This window comes from Mauremys mutica, chromosome 3 (assembly GCF_020497125.1).
Source record: "Mauremys mutica isolate MM-2020 ecotype Southern chromosome 3, ASM2049712v1, whole genome shotgun sequence".
In the NCBI taxonomy this organism is placed as follows: domain Eukaryota; kingdom Metazoa; phylum Chordata; order Testudines; family Geoemydidae; genus Mauremys; species Mauremys mutica.
In genome coordinates, this window is record NC_059074.1 from 65,179,869 (window position 1) to 65,204,911 (window position 25,043).

Below are 25,043 nucleotides of genomic sequence, written 5' to 3' on the forward strand. Positions count from 1 at the left end.
AAAAACGTTTTTTCCATTTATTGTATGTCCCTAATAAAAGATGGTCACCATTTTCCATTGTTTCCAACTGTAATGAAGCCACCCTTTCACTAAAGCCAGCGTACCTCTCAACTTTAAAACCTTCGTGTGTGCTACAAGCCACCAAAACGTATGACAAATGACCAAATGTAATTTGTGTGTTTCTGCCTACTGTACCATAAATGACAGATCATCTTTTCTCATAATAGAACATTTTTAAAGAATGTTTCCTCATTGTATGATGTAAAGGTATGACCTTAGATTGTATTATAATTACATCTAGAAACAAAGAATGTAGGCAATATGTATAATATTAGGGACTGTATCCAAGAATACGGTGAATTCAAAAAAAGGACTTAATGGTAATGATAGATTGCCTTGGGAGCTCATGTTGGTTATGCTGTAGCTAAGATTGTGAACATGGTCCTTCCATGTATAAGCAGAGAAATATTGAGTACAAGTTGAGAAGTGGTATTACCTCTGTATACAGCATTAGTGAGACAGTTACTGGAATATTATATTGTTTTCTGGAGTCCATACTTAAAAAAAAAAAAAAGATGTTGAAAAATTGGAAAGGCTTCAGAAAAAGCTACAAGAATGATTCGTGGTCTGGACAACATATCTTATGAAGCTCAATCTACTTTGATTAAGGGGTGACTTGGATAACTGTCTACAAGTACCTACATGGGGGGAGAGATTTCTGACAGTAGCTCTTTAACTAGCAGAAAAAGACATATCAAAATCCCAAGGTTGAAAGCTGAAGCTAGACAAATTCAAGCTAGGAATAAAGTAAATTTTTTTTTAAGGGTGAGTGTAATTAACCATTGGAACAACTCACACAGAAAATCCACCCTGTCTCTGTCACATGAAGCCTTTAAATCAAGAATGGATATTTATCTAAAAACTATGCTATAGCTCAAGTTATGGGTTTGATGCCAGAATTACTGGGTGATATTCTTTAGCTTGTGTTGTGCAGGAGATCAGACTAGATAATTATAGTGGTCCATTCTGGTCTTAAACATTTATCAATTTGGGAATATTAAAGATGTGGGTTCTATTTCTAGCTCTGCTAAAAGTAACCTTATGCAATCCCTCAGTTAATTTATTAGTGAAATGGGATTGCCCTGAGTCCAAAGATAGGACTGCACAGAAACAAACAGTGTGTGGAATAGATGAGATTTGAATTCATGATCTCCTGGCTCCCAGCTCTGTGTATCTTCCCATAGACTAAACAATATTTGGACAGAGATGGGAACCTAATTCAGCTCAACCGCTGTACATTTGAGAATTCTACTTGCCAGGTGAAAGCGAGACTGCCCCTAGTAAGAATGGCTGCCTATTCGCTCGTTTTCAAATGAGACTGAATCACCGCTGCCCTCATGGAAGACGGATACTTCCTATTTCCTATGATTAGGAAACTGAGCAGACAGTCTATACTGCAAACCTCAACTGAGCCAGGAAACACCTACCAAGATTCCAGTGGGAACACAAGGGTAGTAATTCTCTAGCCTCTGCTGACTTTTTACAGCCTTAACAGGATACGTTACATGAGAAATGTGGATCCCATTGTACTGGAGTTGGAGCCAATAAAGACAGATGCACAGTTCGTCCCCTTTCCCAACTTCTGCCCCTTACTCTCCCTCAAAAGTTGTGGAGCAGAACTAACTTTCTTTCTTTTCTTCTTCTTGACAGGGAGTAAGGAGACTGAGTTTCTTAATACCCAATAAATGAAGGCAGAGTTGGGGAGCTATAAGCACAGTATTCCACAGATAACTACTATTTGAGTGCTTTTTCTGCTAAAAGTTACATGCAATGGCTGAGAATTGTGCAGTATGGTACCTAAAAACACTGAGAACTCAGTGGTATCACTGCTTGAAGAAAAAGGATGATACTTTTAGCCAGACTAATTAAATCAATATATCTATGTGACAACTTGCAGCTGCTGGCAATCTGCAGATGGAGGCGGATCCTCTCCTAATATTTTTTTTGTGTGTGTTTCTAATTCTAAGGATCCTTGATATTGTCTTAGAGAAAATATTTTCCCCAAGAGATACTATTAGGATGCTGTGTGACCATGTGACATTTAAAATCCATGTTACATCGTTAGACAAAAATGTGAGCAATATGTTTTCCATGGCAGAACATTGTCTTGGTCCCACAGGAGGCTGGAGAGGATTGTTTAAGTATCTCTGCTATATTCCTACTACTGATTTGGTCACAGGCAAACACTCTCCAATGACTGTTATGCAATTAAAAAGGAACTTTCATACTAGTGCAGGCTGCATGAATATACTATAAAATGAGAACATTTGTGCCAACAGCAATCTGTGTTGTCTGTAACTTTCTATAACTTTCTCCATATTATGGAAGAATATTGTATTTCAATATGATTTTTTCCCTGATTAGTCCAGTTTCTGCTTGATCTTAAAGTTGTGCTCATTTGATTGGTAACTGACTGATACTAGAAATCAACGTGTAGACATTAGAATTTCAGTGCAAGCATGATACAAGGGTTTTCAAACAACCAAGTAAGAAATCTTGATATCAAGGCAATTTTTAGGAAGTGAATATGGAGATTCATCACATTCAAAAAAATCTTCGGGTGCCTCTTCACTGAAGACTTGTCTCATTTCTAATGGAGCTGGTAGGACTACATTGGTCTAAATACCAGTAGTGCAGTGCATCTAAATGAGCCATTTTGTTTCGGGTGCAGCTGCCCAATCTCTACACTTGCAAGTCCTTCAGCTGCACCCCTCACCTGGCTAACTCTCTCACAGTCCCCGTGAAAGCAGTTGCTTGTGGGAGATTTGAAAGTCCAAGGGATTGTGGGAGAAGGGGGGTGTACTGCCCTAACTCTCTTGGAATCACAACTATTTCAGCAATATTTTCTAAATATAGAGCCATGCTGAACAGCCTGCGCTTACCCTTCGTTCAGAGAGAGACATTTCAGCTAATGAATCATCTAGCATCTCAAGAAACCCAGAAGAGGGCATGGAAGGTGTTCATTCAAGCATGGGAAGAGGCAGAGACTGTGACCAGCAGTGCATGGAATTCATACTGCGACTTACTGAGAGGCTCAGCCTGTTTAATCCTAGCCTAACAAGCCCAGTAAGTTACTTGAAGGCAGTATTTGCCAGGCAAGAGCAGCTTTTGCATCAGAACCACAACAAAGTGGTGGGACAAAGATATTCCCAAAATATGGGTCCATCTTTGCATTGCTAACCCTCACCCCCTTGCATTGTGGGAACATAAATAAACATATCTGGACCCAAACCACATCCTGGTTTTGTATAGCCAAACTGTTTTGTTCATATTTACTTCTTAGTGTCCAGCAAAGTTTCAGCAAATGTAGTTACCCTGCGATTCCACCCATTCTTAGGTTTTGGGTTTTATTTTGCTATTCTTTGATTGACATCTTCCTATCATATCATAGGTACAGTTTTAATTAACTACCCATCTGATAATACAAAGCCTGTAGCAACAGACCACTGTTTCCATTTCAGTGTAATCAAGGGTGATCCAAAGATTTTGCTTCTTCATTGTCTGACAATATGAAATCCCATTTTGCTTTACTCGGCCTTCTTTGCAAGTACTAGGTTCTCTGAACAGTATTTTTACAATAATTCCAAGTGTGTTTCAAGGGAGAGGTTTCTGAATCATTTCTTGTGTACCTAGGTGATATTAAGACTAGGAGCAATTGTTCTGAAAATGCTAGAATTTAGTCTGGTTCCTAGACAACAGATGTCAACAACTCTACGAGCCCTTTGTCCTCACCCACAACTATTTCACATTTGGGGACAATATATACCTTCAAGTCAGCGGCACTGCTATAGGTACCTGCATGGCTCCAAAGTATGCCAACATGTTTATGGCTGACTTAGAACAACGCTTCCTTAGCTCTCGTCCCCTAACGCCCCTACTCTACTTGTGCTACACTGATGACATCTTCATCATCTGGACCCATAGAAAAGAAGCCCTTGAGGAATTCCACCATGATTTCAACAATTTCCATCCCACCATCAACCTCAGCCTAGACCAATCCACACAAGCGGTCCATTTCTTTGAAACTACTGTGCTAATAAGCGATGGTCACATAAACACCACCCTATGCCAGAAACCTACTGACCGCTATACTTACCTACATGCCTCCAGCTTCCATCCAGGACATACCACACGATCCATTGTCTACAGCCAAGCTCTAAGATACAACCGCATTTGCTCCAATCCATCAGACAGAGACAAACACCTAAAAGATCTCTATCAAGCATTCTTAAAACTACAATACCCACCTGCTGAAATGAAAAAACAGATCGACAGAGCCAGAAGAGTATTCAGAAGTCACCTACTACAAGACAGGCCCAACAAAGAAAATAACAGAATGCCACTAGCTGTCACCTTCAGCCCCCAACTAAAACCTCTCCAGTGCATCATCAAAAATCTACAACCTATCCTGAAAGATGATCCCTCACTCACAGATCTTGGGAGACAGACCTGTCCTCGCTTACAGACAGTCTCCCAACCTGAAGCAAATACTCACCAGCAACCACAAACCACAGAACAAAAACCCTAACCTTGCAACAAAGCCCAATGCCAACTCTGTCCACATATTTATACAAGTGACACCATCATAAGACCTAATCACATCAGCCACGCCATCAGGGGCTTGTTCACCTGCACATCTACCAATGTGATATACGCCATCATGTGCCAGCAATGCCCCTCTGCCATGTACACTGGCCAAACCAAACAGTCTCTATGCAAAAGAATAAATGGACACAAATCTGACATCAGGAATCATAACATTCAAAAAGCAGTAGGAGAACACTTCAACCTCTCTGGCCACTCAGTAACAGATTTAAAGGTGGCAATTTTGCAACAGAAAAGCTTCAAAAACAGACTCCAACGAGAAACTGCTGAACTTGAATTAATATGCAAACTAGATACTATCAATTTAGGCTTAAATAGAGACTGGGAATGGCTGAGCCATTACACACATTGAATCTATTTCCCCATGTTAAGTATCCTCACACCTTCTTGTCAAACTGTCTTAAATGGGCTATCTTGATTATCACTACAAAAGTTTTTTTTCTCCTGCTGACAATAGCTCATCATAATTAATTAGCCTCTTAGAGTTGGTAGGGCAACTCCCACCTTTTCATGTTCTCTGTATGTGTATATATATCTCCTCACTATATGTTCCATTCTATGCATCTGATGAAGTGGGCTGTAGCCCACGAAAGCTTATGCTCAAATAAATTTGTTAGTCTGTAAGGTGCCACAAATACTCCTGTTCTTTCTACAAGCCCCGAATTTCATAAAGATCTTTCACAAAAACGTCCACTCCCCAAAATAAAATTAAAAAAATAATTTAAAAAATCACATTTTGAGATTTATTAAAACAAAATACTTTACCAAGGTAGGGCCTCTCTCAGAAGCAGAATGTTCAGTCTCTGAATGGACTATTTCAGGTCCAGGCACATGTGACTCGCTTCCAGAATTCACCAGAAAGTAAGTGTGTCCAAGAAAACAATCGTTATTCTGAGGGTGAAGAGCGCTGTTGGCAAAGGGATTGGCATGGCAGCACCACTCCTCAACCAAAGCACTCCAGTTTTCACTTGGTAGGGGAAGAACTCGGAGAAACGTCCTAATAGAAGAAAGAAAACAAGATATTTCAATCTATTACAAGGATTTCTAAGGCACCTGTCATCAATGGGTCTGAACACCCTGCAAAAAAACCAAGCAAACATGAGATTCCCCCAAAAAGAAAGAGCTGGCCTCCCCTCCTCCAGTAAAAGGTACATACTTATAGATGTTGAAGCCCATTGGATGAATTCTGAGAAGGCAATGGCAGCGACTCATGACAATATTATTTGGAAAATGGCTGCATAAACAGGTAAATCTTACATCATGCCCAACAGGTGGAAAGACTCAGACTCAGCCTGATCTCCAGCGATTATACTACAAAAAATTGGCATTGACAACTACTGAAGAGAACAATGAGATAAAAATAAAATACATCGAGTCATAGTCATGAAAAACATAATAATGAGCATTTGAAAAAATTCTCTTTAAAGTTCTCGTCTCTCTCTTTTACATCAGACATCCATGCAACATCAATACAGGTCTCTCTGCAGTATACACTCAGCAAGGTTAGTTATGCATTCTGAAGGCCTTCCATGCTCACAGGGAGGCAATCAGACTTTGAAGCAAAACAAAGCAAACAAAATAAAAAATGCTATAGTGCTTTTACTTGCACTGGATAATGCAACTTGAAGTTAGACTCAAATTTAGTTTACAGAAGTCACATGCCTCAAAACACCTTATTATATTTCATGATGCCTCAAAGCCAGAATACACACACACCGGTATACAGGAACAATTCCATTTGTCTGAAACATCTACACACTATTATCTTGGATACAGTTTCTGTTTGAACATCTGGCCTATGAAAAGCAAAAGTTAAAAAAAAAATTAAAACAGTAACTCTTCTCTTATTCCTCCTCAGTGCATGCTTTTATGCCTACTTTAATAAAAAGTCAAATATTTGAAATATAGTAGTTACTCCTTAAACCAGTATAATCCAAACATACATACAGAAAAATGTTTCATAACATCTTTTTGTTTTTAAACGGTCATATTACCCATAACCTCCTAAGCCTGACCACAATTCCCCAGATATGTTCCTCTAGTCCCACAGATGTGTTGTTCTTAAGTGCACAGAGCTATCAGTGGATTCCTTCACTCATTTACACTTTTGCCCAAATTCTACACTTTTGCCCACTTTTGCTATCAGTGGATTCCTTCACTCATTTACAGTGAAGCAAATTCTACACTTTTGCCCAAATGCTGGACAATGGCTAGATGCACAGTCACTGCCACACCTCCCATGTCATTCTCTAGGCTGTTTGTTGCAAAATGTTGAGGCCATTCTTTGAGCTTCCTTGTGTGTTTTCCTCTCATGCCTATCTTTCTCATTCTGTTGCCTTCTATGTACAGTTTCTTGTTTCCTTACTTAAAGCCTGCACTTGCAATTTTGCCTGCTTTGCCACTTTGCAAATGTATGTGTTTTTCTAAAGTTAGCTCACAATCTCTGAGCAGATGTTCACATATTTTCCCACCGCTGCAGTCTACCAGCACCATGTCTCCCATCAGGAGGTCTCTTAAGAGGCTAATACTTTCCTGGGTACCTTCTTGTGCCTTCTGTATTCTTCTGCAGAAGTGAAATATTTCATAGGTTTCCTTCTTTCTAGATAACACAATAAATTTCAGATTGTGTTTGCACCTTATCAAAATCAATACTGTCTGCAGATGAGAGCTGAAATATATTTTAAAAATCTATTTAAAGGTCAGCTTGTGACACCCTGACACCCAATATTCACCACTGTCATGTAATTAGGATGTCTTATTCAAATTATACCTTGTGTGGTGTCATTTTAAAAGTCTTGATCTGCCAGACAGTAATACCTCATTGGATTGTATGTGCTATCGTTATATGTGAAGTAATGAAGTAATACATAACACTATATATGTGTTGCTGAAACATGTCTTGAGGTTGAAAACTCCCACAAGCGGCTTTTCAGGTAAGAGAGTAAAATGGCCAAACAATGTTAATGGCTTATTGAGGAAATGCACACAAGCACAAGGATTACCCCAGGAACTGTGTACAATAGAAATCTCTCAGAGATAGCACTACCCAGTGGGAACTGTTTGACCCAGGTCACAGCAAAGGAGCTTTCCAGCAAGTGGGGAGAAGATATAAAAGGGGGAAAATGACATTATGAGGAGACCTCACTCTCCCTGCAACAACACACCTGGAAACAACTGAGGAACAAAGACTGAACTGTGGGACGTGATGGTCCCAGGCTAGAAGGATTTTGAAAACCTGGAAAAGCCAAGGCAACTTGTGCCTTAAGAATCTGCCAGCCTGTTTATCACTCAGAGTGAGAATTTGGTAATTTGTATCATACGCATCTAGTGTGTTAAGCTCAGTTTGTAGTTTTTGTTTATTTACTAAGGTAATCTGCTTTGTTCTGTTTGCTATCACTTATTATCACTTAAAATTTTCCTTTTGTAGTTAATAAACATATTTCTTGTTTATACCAAAACCCAGTTTGTGCAACTCATAAATCCAGGCGGGGGCAGAAGCTGTGCATGTCTCCCTCCACATTGAAGGAGGGGGTGATTTTTATGAGCTTGCGCTGTGCAGATCTCTCTATACAGTGCAAGACAATATTATGTTGGGTTTACACCCCAAAGGAGGTGAGCACGTGAGTGCTGGGCAATCCCTTAGCTGAGTCCTCCCACAGAGAACTGATCGCAGGCTCTATGTGATTCTACAGCTGGGTGTGTCCCTTCCTCTCTGTGTGCTGAAAGTGGCTTGAGAACCTGTCACAGCAACACAGATTAAGGGAAACACAGGCTGCTGGGACAGGTGGGCTCAGTGGGACCCCAGCACATCTTGTGGCACCCCGAAAGGGGGGGTCCAACCCATCATACAGCTATTCCTACAAACTCTGTAGTGTAGCTATGACAAGGCTTGGCAAGCCAGTCAATTGACCGCCTATTATTTGACCACAGTCAAAAACTGTCAAATGTTCCAGCATGAATGCCTTGATGCAGACAGCGGCTTACTTTTTTGATTGCATCATACTTCCATTCTTCCATTTTTCAGAACTTCATTTTATTGTGTTTGTCATTTTTCTGAGTTAAAATGAATTTAAGTAACTTTTTTTTTAAATTAGGCATAAATACCTTGCTAAGACTAAGCCTACTGGAGACCATCAAGTCTTACTGTTTTATTACTGTTCTAATAAATAAGTGCTTTAAAATATTTGATCACTTTTGACATTATCTCAATAATAGTCAACCATTATTTGTTCCGTCAACTGACCAGTTATTTTAGGGCTTGTCAAATGCCTTATCCAATCTTCCTTACTGCTCTCAAATTCATCCACTCCTATTACTACATGGTGTTCTTTGCTTTACAGCAACTAGAGTTGTATTTAACAATTATATTTGTTTTCTTCAAGCATTACATAACATAAACCAACAAAGCCTGTTGTAAACTGGCACCTGCAGTCCAGAGTCCCCACCTTGCCTTCCCAGACAGAGATCTTTAGTCTCCACCAAGTACCCCACACAGCCTTATATAACAATAGCAGCTGCAGCATTGCCACAGCTTGCCTCATATGGGGGGCTGCAGAGCTCTCCTAAACAGACCATCTACCCCCTTGGCTTGGCCATCCTATGCAGAAATACAGCTTTTTTATTACATTTTGGGCCTTGTACATCTGTCAATGGGAAGCAAGGATCTGGGCCCTTATCTGTCTCTAGAACTGGATAAATGACATCAAATTAATGCAGCACTAGTTCAGTTTTAGAAGAGTTTGAATTGTATTGAGCAATGATTCACTCAAGCCCATCTAATACAACAACATGGGCTTACTAGGGTCCAGTCCCTCATTGGGACCCCTCGCTATTGTAAGGCTCTACCCACATAGGGTCCTATATTGGAAGAAGACTCTGTTTCAGATTTTCTTCTCTTTTTTAATTTATATAATACCCCAAAACTGCAGTCCAACATTAACATTATTTTTTAGAAAGTATACATTAAAATCCTCTCTATTGAAAATCTATTTGCATTATAAAATTAAAAAATAAAATTGTATGACTTTATGTAGATTACCCCGCCCCAAAACCCTCATTAAATTTAGAATAATATATCTTTCTTTAACATAAATTAAGTAGTCAGATGTTTGCTCTACACATAAAACTTGGGAATTGAGTCATAACAGTAAATGTAATGCAATAAAAACACTCTAATCTGCATTTGATTTTTCAATGCACATATAAAGCACTTGTGTAGCAAAAATAATTTTTTGGCCTAATGGAAAGGGAAATCTCCTTAAAAGATAATTCATGAAAATTAATTTAAATTACATTCTGTTCTGTTCTCTGAAAGCTACTGAATGACAGAAGCAAAGCCTTGAAAGGCGTACTTTTTGTCTATAACCTCCTCTTCTACAGTATAATCAGTAGGAAAGAAAGAAGCATCCTGAAATCTCTGCAGCTTTCAAGCCACGGAAAATCTGACAATCTTCCCTCCATTGGGTAGTATGGAAGGGGCAGAGGGCATGATTCTGTATCTCTGGAGAGCCATGAGACTCCTGGAAAGAATCAGGCTCTAACCCAGTGGATCTCTGATCATCTGCAAGGAAGACCTGCCCTCCACACAGCTCTGCAACCTTCTTTCCCCCCTCAACATCTATGTTATCACAAGCTATCTGTCAGACGCTACCCCTCTCTCCGGTGAGGCCAAAGCCAGAGGGAACTAATGTTGTTTCTAACAGCATTAACTACAATACTGACTTCAGCTTGGAAATAAGGCAGTGTGGGAAATGAGAACACCAGATACAGTGGCAGCTACCCTGCTCCATCCTGTCATACCTTCCAGATCTGTGTAGCCCAACCAAGCATCAGAGGTTCCCTGAAAGGAGAAAAGCATGGTGGAGAGCCACTTCCACGCCCCACACGCTTCACCGTTTTATTCCAGTTTGATCTTCTGTGTGCTCAGGCGTGGAAAAGAGGGCAGTATCCATTCATATACATATAGTAAATGAATTAAAATTTGAAACAATGTTTATTTGGGGATAGGAATGCCTTGGAGAGCTTTCAACTGAAAATATCACAAATACTACTGACAAGAACATAACAAGTTCTGGTCATTCTTTAAATATATAAAAATAAAACACAAATTAGCTGGTAAAACACTTCATAAGGAAAAGCCATGAAATCATAATTTGGTTATACTCGAGTAAGTCATAAATCAGTACAGCTGATGGCAATATAATAGAAACGGATTACATTTGTATTGCCAATTTGAATATTAGGAGTAACACAGATCCTAAGAGATAGCAAATACGTCTGTTAGAATGTGCACACGTTCAGCTGAAGCTGTCAAATTGCTCATCACAACAGCTAGACAACCCAGCAACTCTGCACTAAAATTCACATGCAATCTGCAGACTTTGTAAGAAAGAGAGATAAGGCAGACACACAAAGTTCAGGTACAGCTTACACAATTCTGAAGGTTCAGGGCTGCTCGTCTCTGGGAAGCCGATTTGGCCCATTTAGCAGTAGGAGTCCAGTAAAAAGTTCAGCTCGAGATATTAACTTTCCCAAGTTTGGAGGAGTTCGGATCTAGGGTTTTGAAATCTTGGGAACAGGGGGAATGAGAGAGGGTGTCCTAGCAGCTACAGATATTACTGGTCACAGACCCCATACTCCACGTGCCAAGCTTCTTCAAGTCCTGTACTAAAGGGTGCTCAGTACATGCAGTTCCACAGAAGCACAGTAACCACTACAGAAAATCTCTTCAGAAAAATTGTTTATTATGACACTATAACTTTCCGGGCAAGGGCTAATTTTACCCTTTTCCTCGGAGACAACAGGTAGCTTTCCACCAACACCTACTCTGGTTGGTCACCAACAAGTACAACTTGTTGACGAGGGAGAATTTATAGGACAGAATGAGCAGAATCAAACAGAATCAAATTCCTGAAATGCAGAAGGATACAAAAGCATGTATACATTTACATTAAAAAGTGCTCCTAAAGCTACACTTAATTAATAACCATTGTTTGTTTAAGAAATGTTAATCTCTTTGACTTAAACTTTCCCCTGCAGTATTTGCAATACAAAATACTGAAGTGCTTTGCTAGTGTAGGACAGGAGTGGCAAACCTGAGCCTCAGAAGGAGCCAGAATTTACCGATGTACGTTGCCAAAGAGCCACAGTAATATGTCAGCAGCCCCACATCAGTTTCTCCCCTCCCAGCGCCTTCCACCCATCAGCAGCCCTGCTGATCAGTGCCTCCCCCTCCTTCCCTGCACCTCCAGACAGCTGTTTAGTGGCGTGCAGGAGGTTCGGGGAGAGGAGCAAGGGCACGGCAGGCTCAGGGGAGGGGGCGGGAAGGGGTGGAGTGGGGGCAGGGCCTGTGGCAGAGCCAGGGGTTGAGCAGTGAACACCCCCCGGCACACTGGAAAATTGGCACCTGTAGCTCCAGCCCCGGAGTTGATGCCTATACAAGGAGCAGCATATTAACTTCTGAAGAGCCGCATGTGACTCTGGAGCCACAGATTGGCCACCGTTGGTGTAGGAGAACCAGAAAAGGAAACTGACTAATAAATACACTTACCTCTGATCTATGGATGAAAAGCCCTATACCTCAAAACACAGAAGAGAGTAAGACTCATCATCCTCATTCCACAGATGGGGAGTCTGAGGCACGGACAGACGAAATGGCTTGCCTGGTACAGTGCAGAGCCAGGAAAGGAACCCAGATCTCCTAAATTCCAGTCCAGTGCCCTACCACTGAAATACACTGTCTCCCCTAGTCTCTTGCTATTTTCCACTTGGAGTGATATGCCAAAAGTAAACAGATAGCATACATGATGAAAGATTTGTTTCAGATAATTTCACTTCTAACCATCTCTGGTGTACATGAGTAACAGGTGAGGAGGCTTTTAAAAATATAACTTTTAACCTGTCCATCTTAGTGCATGAGTAACATGAATAGCAACCACTGCTAACAGAATGTTAGGAAACATTAGGAAAGGGATAGATAATAAGACAAAAAATATCATATTGCCTCTATATAAATCTATGGTACACTCAAATCTTGTATACCATGCAGATGTGGTTGCCTCGTCTCAAAAAATATATATATATATATATTTGGAAAAGGTACAGAAAAGGACAACAAAAATGATAAGAAGTATAGAACAGCTTCCATATGAGGAGAGATTAATAAGACTAGGACTTTTCACCTTGGAAATAAGACAACTAAAGGGGGATAGGATAGAGATCTATAAAATCTTGACTGGTATGGAGAAAGTAAATAAGGAAGTGTTATTTATTCCTTCTCATAACACAAGAACTAGTGGTCACCAAATGAAATTAAAAGGCAGCAGGTTTAAAACAAACAAATGGAAGTATTTCTTCACACAACACACAGTTAACCTGTGGAACTCCTTGCCAGAGATGTTGTAAAGGCCAAGACTATAACAGGGTTCAAAAAAGAACTAGATAAATTCATGGAGACTAGGTCCATCAATGGCTATTAGCCAGGATGGGCAGGAATGGTGTCCTTAGCCTCTGTTTGCCAGAAGCTGGGAATGGGTGACAGGAGATGGATCACTTGATGATTACCTGTTCTGTTCATTCCCCCTGAAGCATTTGTCACTGGCCACTATCGGAAAACAGGATACTGAGTTCAATGGACCTTTGGTCTGACCCAGTATGGCCGTTTTTATGTTCTTACATTATGCAGCATTTATCAATATGCAACGTATAAAACTGTAGTGCTTACCATTCTTTTATTATGATTTCACCACAAGATTGACAGTAAAAGATGCAACTCTTCTGTGCCTTCAGACTTTCACTCAAAGTTGAAATTAATTCTATAGATATTAAAGAGGACATAATAAACATCAAGTTCTGTTGAATCTACATAAATTTGCACATAAAAAACCTGGGTATCCACTCATTAGCTTCTAAAAGCTGAGATTCTAACTACTACAAGCAAGAAGAAAAATACTGACAATCCATACACCAAATTCTTTGTACACTTCAACATCCTGCTTGCTTACCAGAAGAGAACAAGGAAGCAGAGCTGAAGGAAGACCCATATTCACAACATCTAGCATTTACTGTAATGTGTACATGCTATATTTGAATGGTCATTTTTAACAGTTTTGCAAGATTCATGCTGGATGGGCTGAAGTTGTTTCAGGGTCAAGAGGATCCTTTTAAAGTTACATTTAGATCAAATTAAATCTTAACCCTGTTACTGTAAGTTCTATTGATCTCTGGCTTTGCTGTGTGATGGTGCCTCCCTTAACTTACCACACTAGATACCTGAGGGGGTGGGGGGTCGGGGGTAGAGCTATATTCTAAACTGTCAACCAGGTACAGGTATATAATGTAGCAACAAAACATGCTCTCTCTCAAAGAAGAAAAATGACAGTTTCCAATATAGCAATACCCTCTGCTGGCCAGCAAAGAGAAAACACTACAACTAAAGCCAGTTCAGACAGCATATTTTCCCAGTTATAACAGAAAAAATAATCAATAAAAATGATTGAATCAAAACAAAGCTACAAGTGTACCACTGTGGACAGATGAATTTGAACTTATCTAATGTGATGCAGAAGTAGCCAGCATAAGCCACATTTTCAAAACTGGAGCCCTAAGTTGCCATAGTGAAAAATTAGGGCTGTCAATTGATCGCAGTTAACTCACGCGATTAACTCAAAAAAATTAATTGCAATAAAAAAAATTAATGACTAATCACACTTTTAAACAATAGAATACCAATTGAAATGTATTAAATATTTTTGGATGTTTTCTACATTTTCAAATATATTGATTTCAATTACAACACAGAATATAAAGTGTACAGTGCTCACTTTATATTTATTTTTATTACAAATATTTGCACTGTAAAAAAGAAATAGTATTTTTCAGTTCAACTAATACAAGTACTGTAGTGCATTCTCTATCATGAAAGCTGAACTTACAAATGTAGAATTATGTACAAAAAAAAACTGCATTCAAAAATAAAACAATATAAAACTTTAGAGCCTACAAGTTCACTCAGTCCTAAAATTTCCAGGAGATAATGCTTCCCGCTTCTTGTTTACAATGTCACCTGAAAGTGAGAACAGGTGTTCGCATGGCACTTTTGTAGCCGGTTATGCAAGGTATTTACGTGTCAGATATGCTAAACATTCGTTTGCCCCTTCATGCTTCGGCCACTATTCCAGAGGACATGCTTACATGCTGATGATGCTCGTTAAAAAAAAAAATACTTTAATTAAATTTGAGATTGAACTCCTTGGGGGGAGAATTTTATGTCCCCTGCTCTGTTTTACCCTCTTTCTGCCATATATTAGCAGTCTCGGATGATGACCCAGCATATGTTGTTTAAGAACACTTTCACTTCAGATTTGACAAAACACAAAGGTACCAATGTGAGATTTCTAAAAATAACTACAGCACTTGACCCAAGGTTTAAGAATCTGAAGTACCTTCCAAAATCTGAGAGGGATGAGATGTGGAACATGCTTTCAGAAGTCTTAAACGAGTAACATTCCAATGCGGAAACTACAGAACTCGAACCATCAAAAAGGAAAATCATCTTCTGCTGGTGGCATCTGACTCAGATGATGAAAATGAACATGCATTGGTCCGCTCTGCTTTGTTCGTTATCTTGCATAACCCATCATCAGCATGGACCCATGTCCTCTGGAATGGTGGTTGAAGCATGAAAGGACGTATGAATCTTTAGTGCATCTGGCATGTAAATACCTTGCAGCGCCGGTAGGGTGACCAGCTGTCCCGATTTTATAGGGACAGTGCCAATTTTTGGGTCTTTTTCTTATATAGGCTTCTGTTACCCCCGTCCTGATTTTTCACACTTGCTATCTAGTCACCCTAGGCACCGGCTACAACAGTGCCATGTGAACTCCTGTTCTCACTTTCAGGTGACATTGTAAACAAGAAGTGGGCAGCATTATCTCCTGCAAATTGTAACCAAATTTGTTTGTCTGAGCGATTGGCTGAAGTAGGACTGAGTGGACTTGCAGGCTCAAAAATTTTACATTGTTTTATTTTTGAAGGCAGTTTTTTTGTACATAATTCTACATTTGTAAGTTCAACTTTCATGATAAAGAGAGTGCATTATAGTACTTGTATTAGGTGAATTGAAAAATACTATTACTTTTGTTTTTTTACAGTGCAAATACTTGAAATAAAAAATAAATATAAAGTGAGCACTGTACATTTTGTATTCTGTGTTGTAATTGAAATCAATATATTTGAAAATGTAGAAAACATCCAAAAATATTAAATACATGGTATTCTATTACTGTTTAATCGCTTGACAGCCCTAGTTATTTTCTCACCTTGTTTTTCTCTCATATGTTTGAAATACCTTATAAAAAGTCTCAGATTATCCATAAACAAAAATTATATTTTCTAAACAATTGCCTTGATTTTCTTCATCTCAAGGAATTTAGTATACAGTGTCTAAATCAAAGGAAAACAAAATAATTGGCCTTACTTGTATTTGAATCTGCTTGAACTTGCAGCCTCACATGTAAACCATCTCCAACTATATACTGTAATCCTCGACAGGAAGAAGGAACAATCCTGACCTCTGCAGGAAAGCTGATCATCTTGCAGGCTTGACAACTTTTTATTTCTAATGATCCTGGAGACATTGTAATATCCACTGGCAAATTTCCTGCTTTTGGCTCACTAGAGATTTAATATACACATAAATTTTTATATCAGTTAGAAAGAAAGCTTTACAATGAGGGTTTCATCATACATAATGTTGACTTGTTTAAACAAACAAATTTTCTCACAGTTGAAATGCTTCTGACTTTTATTTATTTAAATTTTGTGACTGTGGATGATGCAATTTTTTGATGAGTCCAACATTAAGAAATGTATATGAATTAAAACCAAAAATTAATGCATGCTTTTCTACAATCCACAAATATTTGTCTCCAAATTAGTACACAAAAGATTTATTTATCGGGAAATAAGACAGCAATGTAACTGTTTTTCTTTAACCTAAAACCACGAAACAAAATGTGAAGGAAAACAGTTTCAACTGTCAAAAATCCCAGTTGTATATCAGAATCAAAATTACACAAAAATGAGAGATAGTAAGATGTTTACACGCTTAAAACATCATGTGGGGGGGGCCACAATAATTATAAATAAAATGTCCAGTCTTGCTCCCATTCAAATCACCAGCAAAATTCCCATCAAATTGCACGTGGATAGAACTGGGTCCCAGGTATCTGAACCTGAATTCCTTGCACTCATATAATTCCCACTGAACCCTAAGAGTAGATTAAAACTAGAAGAGGAGATGGATCAGTTCCTAATGTTAATAGTTGCCTGTTCCCAGACCACATTATCAGGGAGGCAAAAAACCAGACCTTTGTTAATTAGTAGAAACCAAGACATTTAAATGTGGAAACAGTACTTTGCAGAAATCACAGAGGAAAAAGTCACTTTTAATACTTTATGTATGGGTTTGATGTGCCTTTGAAATTCACTGGGCCAACTTTTTCCAAGATTCATAGCAAGTAGTATGATATTCATTCATTTTCATCGACATTTTTCACTTTTTATTACATATGGAATGAATTTTGCTGATTTCTGCAGTCAAGATATTGAACTTCACAAATCATGTACAGTGCCCACAGAATAGATTTTGACACATTTGCAAATGTTATTGTTGAAAGTTACTTATGTATTTGTTGAGGGAGGGGAAGCCGGGCAAACAGGTTTATTTGTGCAATAAAGTTTGGACTTCAAAGAATATATGGAACAGAAACAGATAAATACCTCAGGAAATACAGGAACACCATCTAAACGTTTTTCAATTGATATGTAATGATTTTTACGATTAAAAATTACATTAAGAGTAAAATTAGAAACTAGGACTACTTTGTGAGATTATGCCGTGCTGGGACAGCAGCAGTGCGTACACCAGGGGAATGATGAAGGACTGTGCTTAGATAACCACCAGTCAAGCAACACAAGGAGCGTTGGGTGCATCAAATGCCAACAGGGATGGGGGGGGGGACGTTCTTGTCACCCAAGCGGTTGCACCCGATGCCCTGAATGCCCCCAAAACTCCGGCCGCCACAAGAGCCAGGCTTGCAGATGCGCTGTCCCCACCGTGCCTCCAAAAGCCCCGTGAGCAGGAGCTCCTGGGCAGGCACAGCTCGGCAGCAGGGTAAGGGGCTCGGCCCCGGGCAGGGAGAGGGAAGCGGACACAGCCGCTCCTCTGCAATACCGGATAATCAGCAGCCCGCTCTGCATCCTCCGCCTGATCTCCAGGAAAACCGACTCCTCCATGTGCGCGGCGCCTGAAGCTCTCTGCCCGGCCCCTGATGTTACGGGGCTATGGGACGCCCCTGGAGATCGCCCAGGCTGCTCCCGGTCAAGCTGCCCGCCGGTGAACCCACGTGGAGAGGGGACTGTCTGAACCCAGCCCAGGAAGCTTTTTCACCAAAGAAGGAGCAAGAGCAGAGCATGTTTGTGCCTCCCTCCCTGCCGCCCCACACAGCGCCCTCTGGAACTGCAGTGCCCGCCACTCACACCGCACATTGCTAAGAGCCTCCCACAAAGCGGACTTCCCTTCTGGGGAGTGCCCCGCTATCCCATCCCAGTAACAGAAAGAGCTGTTCTTGCTCCCAGTAGCCGGCTTTGAGTTCTGCCAGTCACCCACCTGCTGCAAGACCAGAACATATTCACTACTCGGCTAAGAAGTGCTTCTTCACCTGAGTATCCCCAATGACCCTGCTCAGGAAAGAAGGGGTTGCAGGAATTAAACTTGTGTTTATAATGCCTCATATAATTTTACAGCGCTGGAGAAATGTTTTATAATAACAGTTAAATCCCAAAATGTTTTTAAGGACATTGGAGGAAAAAGGAAGGGAAGTTTCTTCTTTGCCTAAACAGTGTAGCCCACTCATTATTTTATGCAAACCTTGCATATGTGGTGTTTTTCTTAAAGTTCTGTCTCCTATTACTCCAATTTTTTCTCTTTTCTATATCTAGCAGCCTGCCTGTGGGCTGACTCCTGCTCCCTCTGACACTGATGGGCTTAGCATTGGACCCTATGTTTTAACTTCCTCTAGTTTGTTTGTCTTTTTCCCCCCAGAAGCTACTTTTATTTCTTTTTACATTTGTTTTTCTTTAAAATACTCTTTTTAAAAAACCTCTGTCCTTTTGTGAATTTACTTTCTTCTCCAATATTCATCTTCAGTGTTCTTCTCTCTTTTCTCCAGCTCTTAGGCCCCAATCCAGCAAATAAATGAACATAAATATCTTTACATAAGTAGTAGTAGTTCCACTGAATTGAATGGGACTACTCTCGCATTATTCACATGCATAAGTACTTGCAGGATCCTCACTCTGCTCCATTTCAGTCCCAGCAATAACTTTATAGAGACTGGGACTAATTCTAACCTCCACTATATCACAGGCCGTTACATTTTGCCCCAGTATGCATGCATTGATCCCAATAACTTGTTAAATAGCTTATGTTTGGCTAAAGCTAATCTTCCAGAAGTGCATCTAGTCTTGATTTAAAGACCACAGGAGGTGGCCTGGTAATTTGTTCCAATTGTTAGTTGCTCTCACTGATAAAAATGTGTGCCTTCTTTCTAATTTGATTTTTTTCTGGCTTCAGCTTCCTGACATTAGTTCTTGTTAGCCTTTCTCTGCTAAATTATTATAAACTTTCCCGATTAAGACACTTCTACACCATAATTATGTTTCAGTCTTCTTTTTGATAAACTAAACATACTGAGCTCTTTAAGCCTCTCATGGTAAGGCATTTTCTCTAGTCCTCAAATTATCTTTGTGGTTCTCTTCTACACCCTCTCCAATTTTTCAACATCCTATTTAAAGTGTAGATACTAGAAACGGACACAGTATTCCAGCATTTGTTTCACCCATGCCATATACATATACTCCTACATGCCTGTGTTGCTCTCCAAAATGGATGAATGATAACAAGGGTGAGTAGGTCAAAGTGAATTTAACTTCAGATATAGGTGAGTTGACAGCTAGTAAGAATATAATTTGTAAAACAGAATATTGGGAAATAAGATGACAATGTAACTGTTTTTCTTTAACCTAAAATCATGAAACAAAATTGGGGCTTTGTTTTACTTTCTTGGGGGTAATGGGTAATCCAAAAGGGAAACTCAGAATCTTCACCACTCTCAGTTCTATTTTCTTAATGACTTGCCAAGAGCAATGTCTGACAAGTACAAAACCTGATTTGTTCATGTCACATCACCCATATAAATGTTTTGTATAATGCAACATTAGTGCAATGATTCTGTTCCATCTACGAGTGAGTGGAGTACAGTTCACATTTGTCAATGGTGGTAATTTGTGGAAGTGATAGACCAAGAAATATAATTTTTATTTCAGAAATGCCTATATGGTAATTTTATGTAATAAATATGTAATTAGGACTACACATTATCACACCTGCAATGGGTCCATTAAATGCCCACTCCTGAAGCCAAAATTCAAATCCCATAAAGCACAACCAGATGTCCACACCCGTCCATATAACCATATATATAAATCTCTAGAAACTGACTCCCACACACAGATACACACATGTATTCATGTTACACAACTAACATGCACTAACACATATATTTCCACATTATTTATTGTTACAATTGTTGTTTAGTGCCTAGAGGCCCCAACTAAGATTAGGGCCCCACTGTGGTAGGTGCAGGACATTCACACAAAAAGAGAGAGTCAACAACAAAGAGTTTATAATTAAGGCTGTGAGACTGTCATGGAAGTCACGGATTCTGTGACTTTCTGTGACCTCTGTGACTTCTTCAGTGACCACCAGCAGCAGCAGTTTGGGTGTTTGGGAGGGGGCTAGGGGCAGGGAGTTGGGGAGTGTGGGGGAGGCTTACCTCAGAGTAGGGGACTCCCCAGCTCCCACTGGCATGGCCCTGCAGCTCCTCCTTGGTGGAGAGGCCAGGGGGCTCTGCGTGCTGCCTGCATCCGCAGGCTCCGCTCCTGCAGCTCCCGTTGGCTGCAGTTCCCAGCCAATGGGAGCTTTGCAGCTGGCCCTCTCTTCTGCCTTGGAGCTGCAGGGACACGTGGAGCCAGATAGGGAGCCCCAGCCAGGCCCACCAACCCTCCCACCCAGCACCAGTGGGAGTCCTGGCCAGTGCGCTGCTGCCAACCCCTGTTTCCCCCAGCACCAGCACCTGAACCACGTCCCCCAGAGCACCTGGAGCCTCCCAGCCAAGTTTTAGTTAGGGATATATAGTAAAAGTCATGGACAGGTCACGGCCGTGAATTTTTGTTTACTGCCTGTGACCTGTCCATGACTTTTACTAAAAATACCCGTGACTAAAACATTGCCTTATTTATAATGTTACTCCTGGGGGAATTCTGCACCAAAATATTAAAAAGTCTGTGCACAATATTTTAAAATTCTGCATATTTTATTTGGGCACTACCCAGCCACACCCACACCCCTTTCCCTTCAGAGCTGAGCCATGGGGCACCCCCTGCCCCAGACACCACCATCCTCCTCTTCCCCACAAAGTCCAGCCACGGGGCACCCCCCAGACACCAGCTTCCCCCCCAGAGCCCAGCCGCAGGGCAGCTCCCATACACCAGCCTCCCCCGAATCCAGTCACAGTGCAGTCCCCAGCGCAGACACCAGCACTCCCAGAGCCTTAACTCCCCCCAGCTTCTTTACTGTCACACTCGGGTACATGGTGTGCTGAGGCCCTGCCCTTCCTCACCCTTTGCCTGAGCTGGCTGGGTCTGCCAGGCCCTCTCCCGTCCTGGGAGAGTGAGGGTCAGTGAATGTGCAGCCTCCAGCCCCACCAGGCTGGGCACTCCGCTCACTGCGAGATGGGCTCTGCAGAGTCCAGTGGCCACTACTGGCAGCCAGAAATTCTACTGGGGAAACAAGGAATTCTGCAAAATTCTGCAGTGGCGCAGAATTCTCTCAGGAGTAATTTAATGTAGCTAGAAAAAGGTAAGGAGAAATGCATGATACATTGTCTCTTCTGCAATTACTAGTCAAGGACATTTACTTTTTAAGAAACAATACTTTTTTTAGAGTTCCCGTCTCTTTTAAAAACATGTTATGAAATGAACACATATTTTATGTCATCAATTTTTTTTGTGCACAAACCAACAAAAGGATTAAAAGTCAAAGAGTTAGGCTGCAAATTTTATTTACACAGGTATACACCTATGCGGCAATACATGCACCTTCCTACACAAAGACACACAGTCTCTTACCCACCTACACACAAATACATACAATGCATGCAGGCACACACTTGCCTACACAGAGACATTTTTTTCATACACTTTCTTACACACATGCCGTGGACAACAGACCTCCCCTACACGGACACACAAACCGATGAACATTACACAATAGAATACATACACACACTTCCCCTACACAGGCACACAGCATGCATACACACACTTCCCTACACTTGTGCATACACGGAATGCATGCATCCATCCCCCTACACCAGGGGTTCTCAAATGGGGGGGGGTGGGACCCCTCAAGGGGGTCGTGAGGTTATTATGTGGGCGGGTCATGAGCTGTCAGCTTCCACCCCCAAACCCTGCTTTGCCTCCAGCATTTATAATGGTGTTAAATATATAAAAAAGTGTTTTTAATTCATAAGGGGGGGGTCGCACTCAGAGGCTTGCTGTGTGAGAGGGGTCACCAGTACAAAAGTTTGAGAATCGCTGCTCTACACAGAGACACGCTCTCTCACACATCCACCCACGCTTCGCGCCGCAGGGGTCAGAGCGCTGCGCTGCCTGAGGACCGGCAGGGGGCGCTATGGCGCAGGTGGCCTGATGGGCGGAGAGGAGGAAACGGGAAGCCGCGCTGCATGCTGGGAGCTGTCAGTGGCTGCTCCGGTGCTTTCCGCTGTCGGGGTTTTCCGGTTCTTGTCGCCCAGGTAACCAGCCCCCTGCCCCGCTCGCGTTACCGGGCTCGGGCACCGCGCGCTGCTCCCCCTCCCTCCCCCCGGCTTGTGCCGCTCGGCGGGTCCCGGATCAGCTGGAGGCCGCAGCGGCCCTTTATCCCTCCCGGCCCCGCCTCTGCGAGCGGAGAGGGCGTTGGGGACATGCGCGGCCCGGCCCGCCAGCCGGGAGCTATCCGGACACCCTCCTGGGGCCCCCCTACTCCCCCTCCCGTTCTGGGGGCCCTTCTGCCCAGTACGCCGGGTGTCCCCCTCCTCCCACACCACACCCTGACCCACCCTGGGCGTCCCACTGCGTTTCCTCCCCGCCTTCCGCCTGTGCCATACCCTGAGACCCCCCCTCCCCCCCCGCCCGATGTCCTCCTCCCTGCACGCTACAGCCTAACTCTCCTGCCAGCCCGCTCCGCTGCTCTTCCCCTTCTTGTGTGTCCCCACTGAGGGGGTCCCCCGAGCCTCCACCACTGCCCTGGGTGTCGTCCCCTGCCTCTGCGTCCCCCCCCCGCCCCGTGTGTAAAAAGGGGAAAGAAAGAAATCCAAAATAATGCAATAATCTGTGGAAGGACTCCCGGTTCCCCAGTGGTCTATGATTTGCTTTTCAATTTTTTCTCTTGTTGGTGCAATTCAAGGCAGTGTTTTTAATTTTTAAAGCCCTGTACATTTTGTGAATTATCTTCCTTTTTCCTCCTGCCCCCCTTTGCACTACTGCAGTTGCTGAGATCAGCTAAGCTTATGCTGTTAGTCTCTGTCCTTGCCCCTGCAGAATGTCTTGAGGGTAGGATGCCCAATGGAGGAACACTTGTGCTGTAAGAGCTGGACTCTATTAACCTTCAGGTCATAGTGCAAAGCACATTTTTTTTGGTCAAATACCTGCATGCTTGTGGCTATTGGTTGTCAAGGTTTTTCCCATGATGTTTGGAGCAGTACAGGGTTTTGTGGCTGGGTGGGCTTTTACTGCAGGCTGTTTAAATCTAAGATTTGAACCTGGATGCTAAAGTGGGAGATGCTGCCAAAAACACCAAATTCATTTATTATAAACTTTAAATTTTAAATTTTGTTCTTAAAGAAACAGTATTTGTATAGTAATAAATCATTTGTTTTGTATTAATGTTGCAGTGGTGCCTAAAACATGCTGTACATATACTTAAGAAGAGCCATGAAGAGTTTACAATCTGGGGGACTTTACCTTTATTGTAATCGTGACATTTGTCAAACTCACTCTGTCGTCTTTCATTAATTATCACAAACCTTAAACTTTTCACTTCTCCATCTTTTCATGTGAACATGATGGCTTGCACTGACAATTGTAATTGCTGCTTAGAGCAATACTTGCATTCTAATTCTGAATGTATAATGAGACAAAAGAATGGATGAGATAGAAGGCAGCCATTTAAACAGCAATATTTTCAAATTCCTGTCATGGGACAATAAGTAGCTCCTCCCCCAGGAGTCTCTGGCATCCAATGACCACTGCGGGAGAGAGGTGCTGATTGGCCAGCATTCCTCAGTTCCTTGGATTTAACTCAACAAAAGGGTCATGTGGAGCCTCTTACAGCTACGTTCGAGCAGTCCACGCTACTCACCTGAATTAGGAATGGGAACCCAGCCTAACAGATGTTATGGATCTAGCTGTTTGCCTGTTCAGAGGATGCGGAAGAAATGTTTTTCTCCAATGGGCCAACTAGTAGAGGACCAGGGAGATTATTTTTTTTTGCCTTCCTTGCAGCACTGTCAAGCCACAGTGGATTAAGTAGGAATGTGCTTAGTACCTAATTGAGGTACTGAGGTGGAGTTGCTTATTCATTGCAACTTTTGACCCATTTCCAGTGCAGTTAAGTGAATAAAATGAAAGTAAAAGATTTGGGATTTTGATGATGGGCCTTGATATGATAGGGTGAGATCTTGTGGCTCTCATGGGCCAAGGTCCCCACCCTGCTGCACCCTCTGCCCTCCTCAAGGGAGGGGAGCAGTCCTAGGACTCAGAGAGCTGAGTCTACGCCAGGTTATGGGTTATATGGTAAGGAGCCCTGTAACCTCAACACTGGAACCAATTAAATCCCCAGTATAGGAGAGTATGGGTGATGGGTTAAAGTTTAGTAAAAGTTGCAGCCTGTTACTTAATTCCATGTGTCTGTCCTCATTTTGCTGCTGCATCCACATCAGTAGGTAATATCCTTTTTTTGAAAACTGAAGCTACATCTGCACTACCAGTGCTACAGCTGCAGCTATGCTGCTGTAGAATAGATGCTTCCTACATGAACTGAGGGTTTGTTTTTTTTCACCGATGTAGTTAATTCACTGTTCTGAGAGGCAATAGCTAGCTGGACTGAAGAATTCTTCTGTGGACCTAGTTGTGTCTATAGAGGGGGTTAGGTTGATCTAACAATAGTGGTCACGACATGAAATTTTTCACAGCCTCGA

At 41.6% G+C, this 25,043-nt stretch overlaps 2 protein-coding genes across 4 annotated transcripts in view; one reads left to right on the plus strand and one right to left on the minus strand.

Moving 5' to 3' along the window:
- Nucleotides 1–18,082, minus strand: part of UBE3D (ubiquitin protein ligase E3D) — a 120,073-nt gene extending 101,991 nt beyond the window's left edge. For all 3 annotated transcript variants that reach the window (XM_045009651.1, XM_045009650.1, XM_045009652.1), the window contains exons 1-4: nt 17,900–18,082; nt 16,142–16,338; nt 13,388–13,478; nt 5,431–5,662 (exon numbers count right to left, since the gene is read on the minus strand). In XM_045009651.1, coding sequence (XP_044865586.1) covers nt 5,431–5,662; nt 13,388–13,478; nt 16,142–16,338; nt 17,900–17,961 — 582 coding nt within the window. In that variant the 5' untranslated portion in view covers nt 17,962–18,082. The remainder of the gene's footprint in view (nt 1–5,430; nt 5,663–13,387; nt 13,479–16,141; nt 16,339–17,899) is intronic.
- DOP1A (DOP1 leucine zipper like protein A) overlaps nt 1–25,043 on the plus strand; it is a 140,792-nt gene that overhangs the window by 17,038 nt on the left and 98,711 nt on the right. The window lies entirely within an intron of this gene.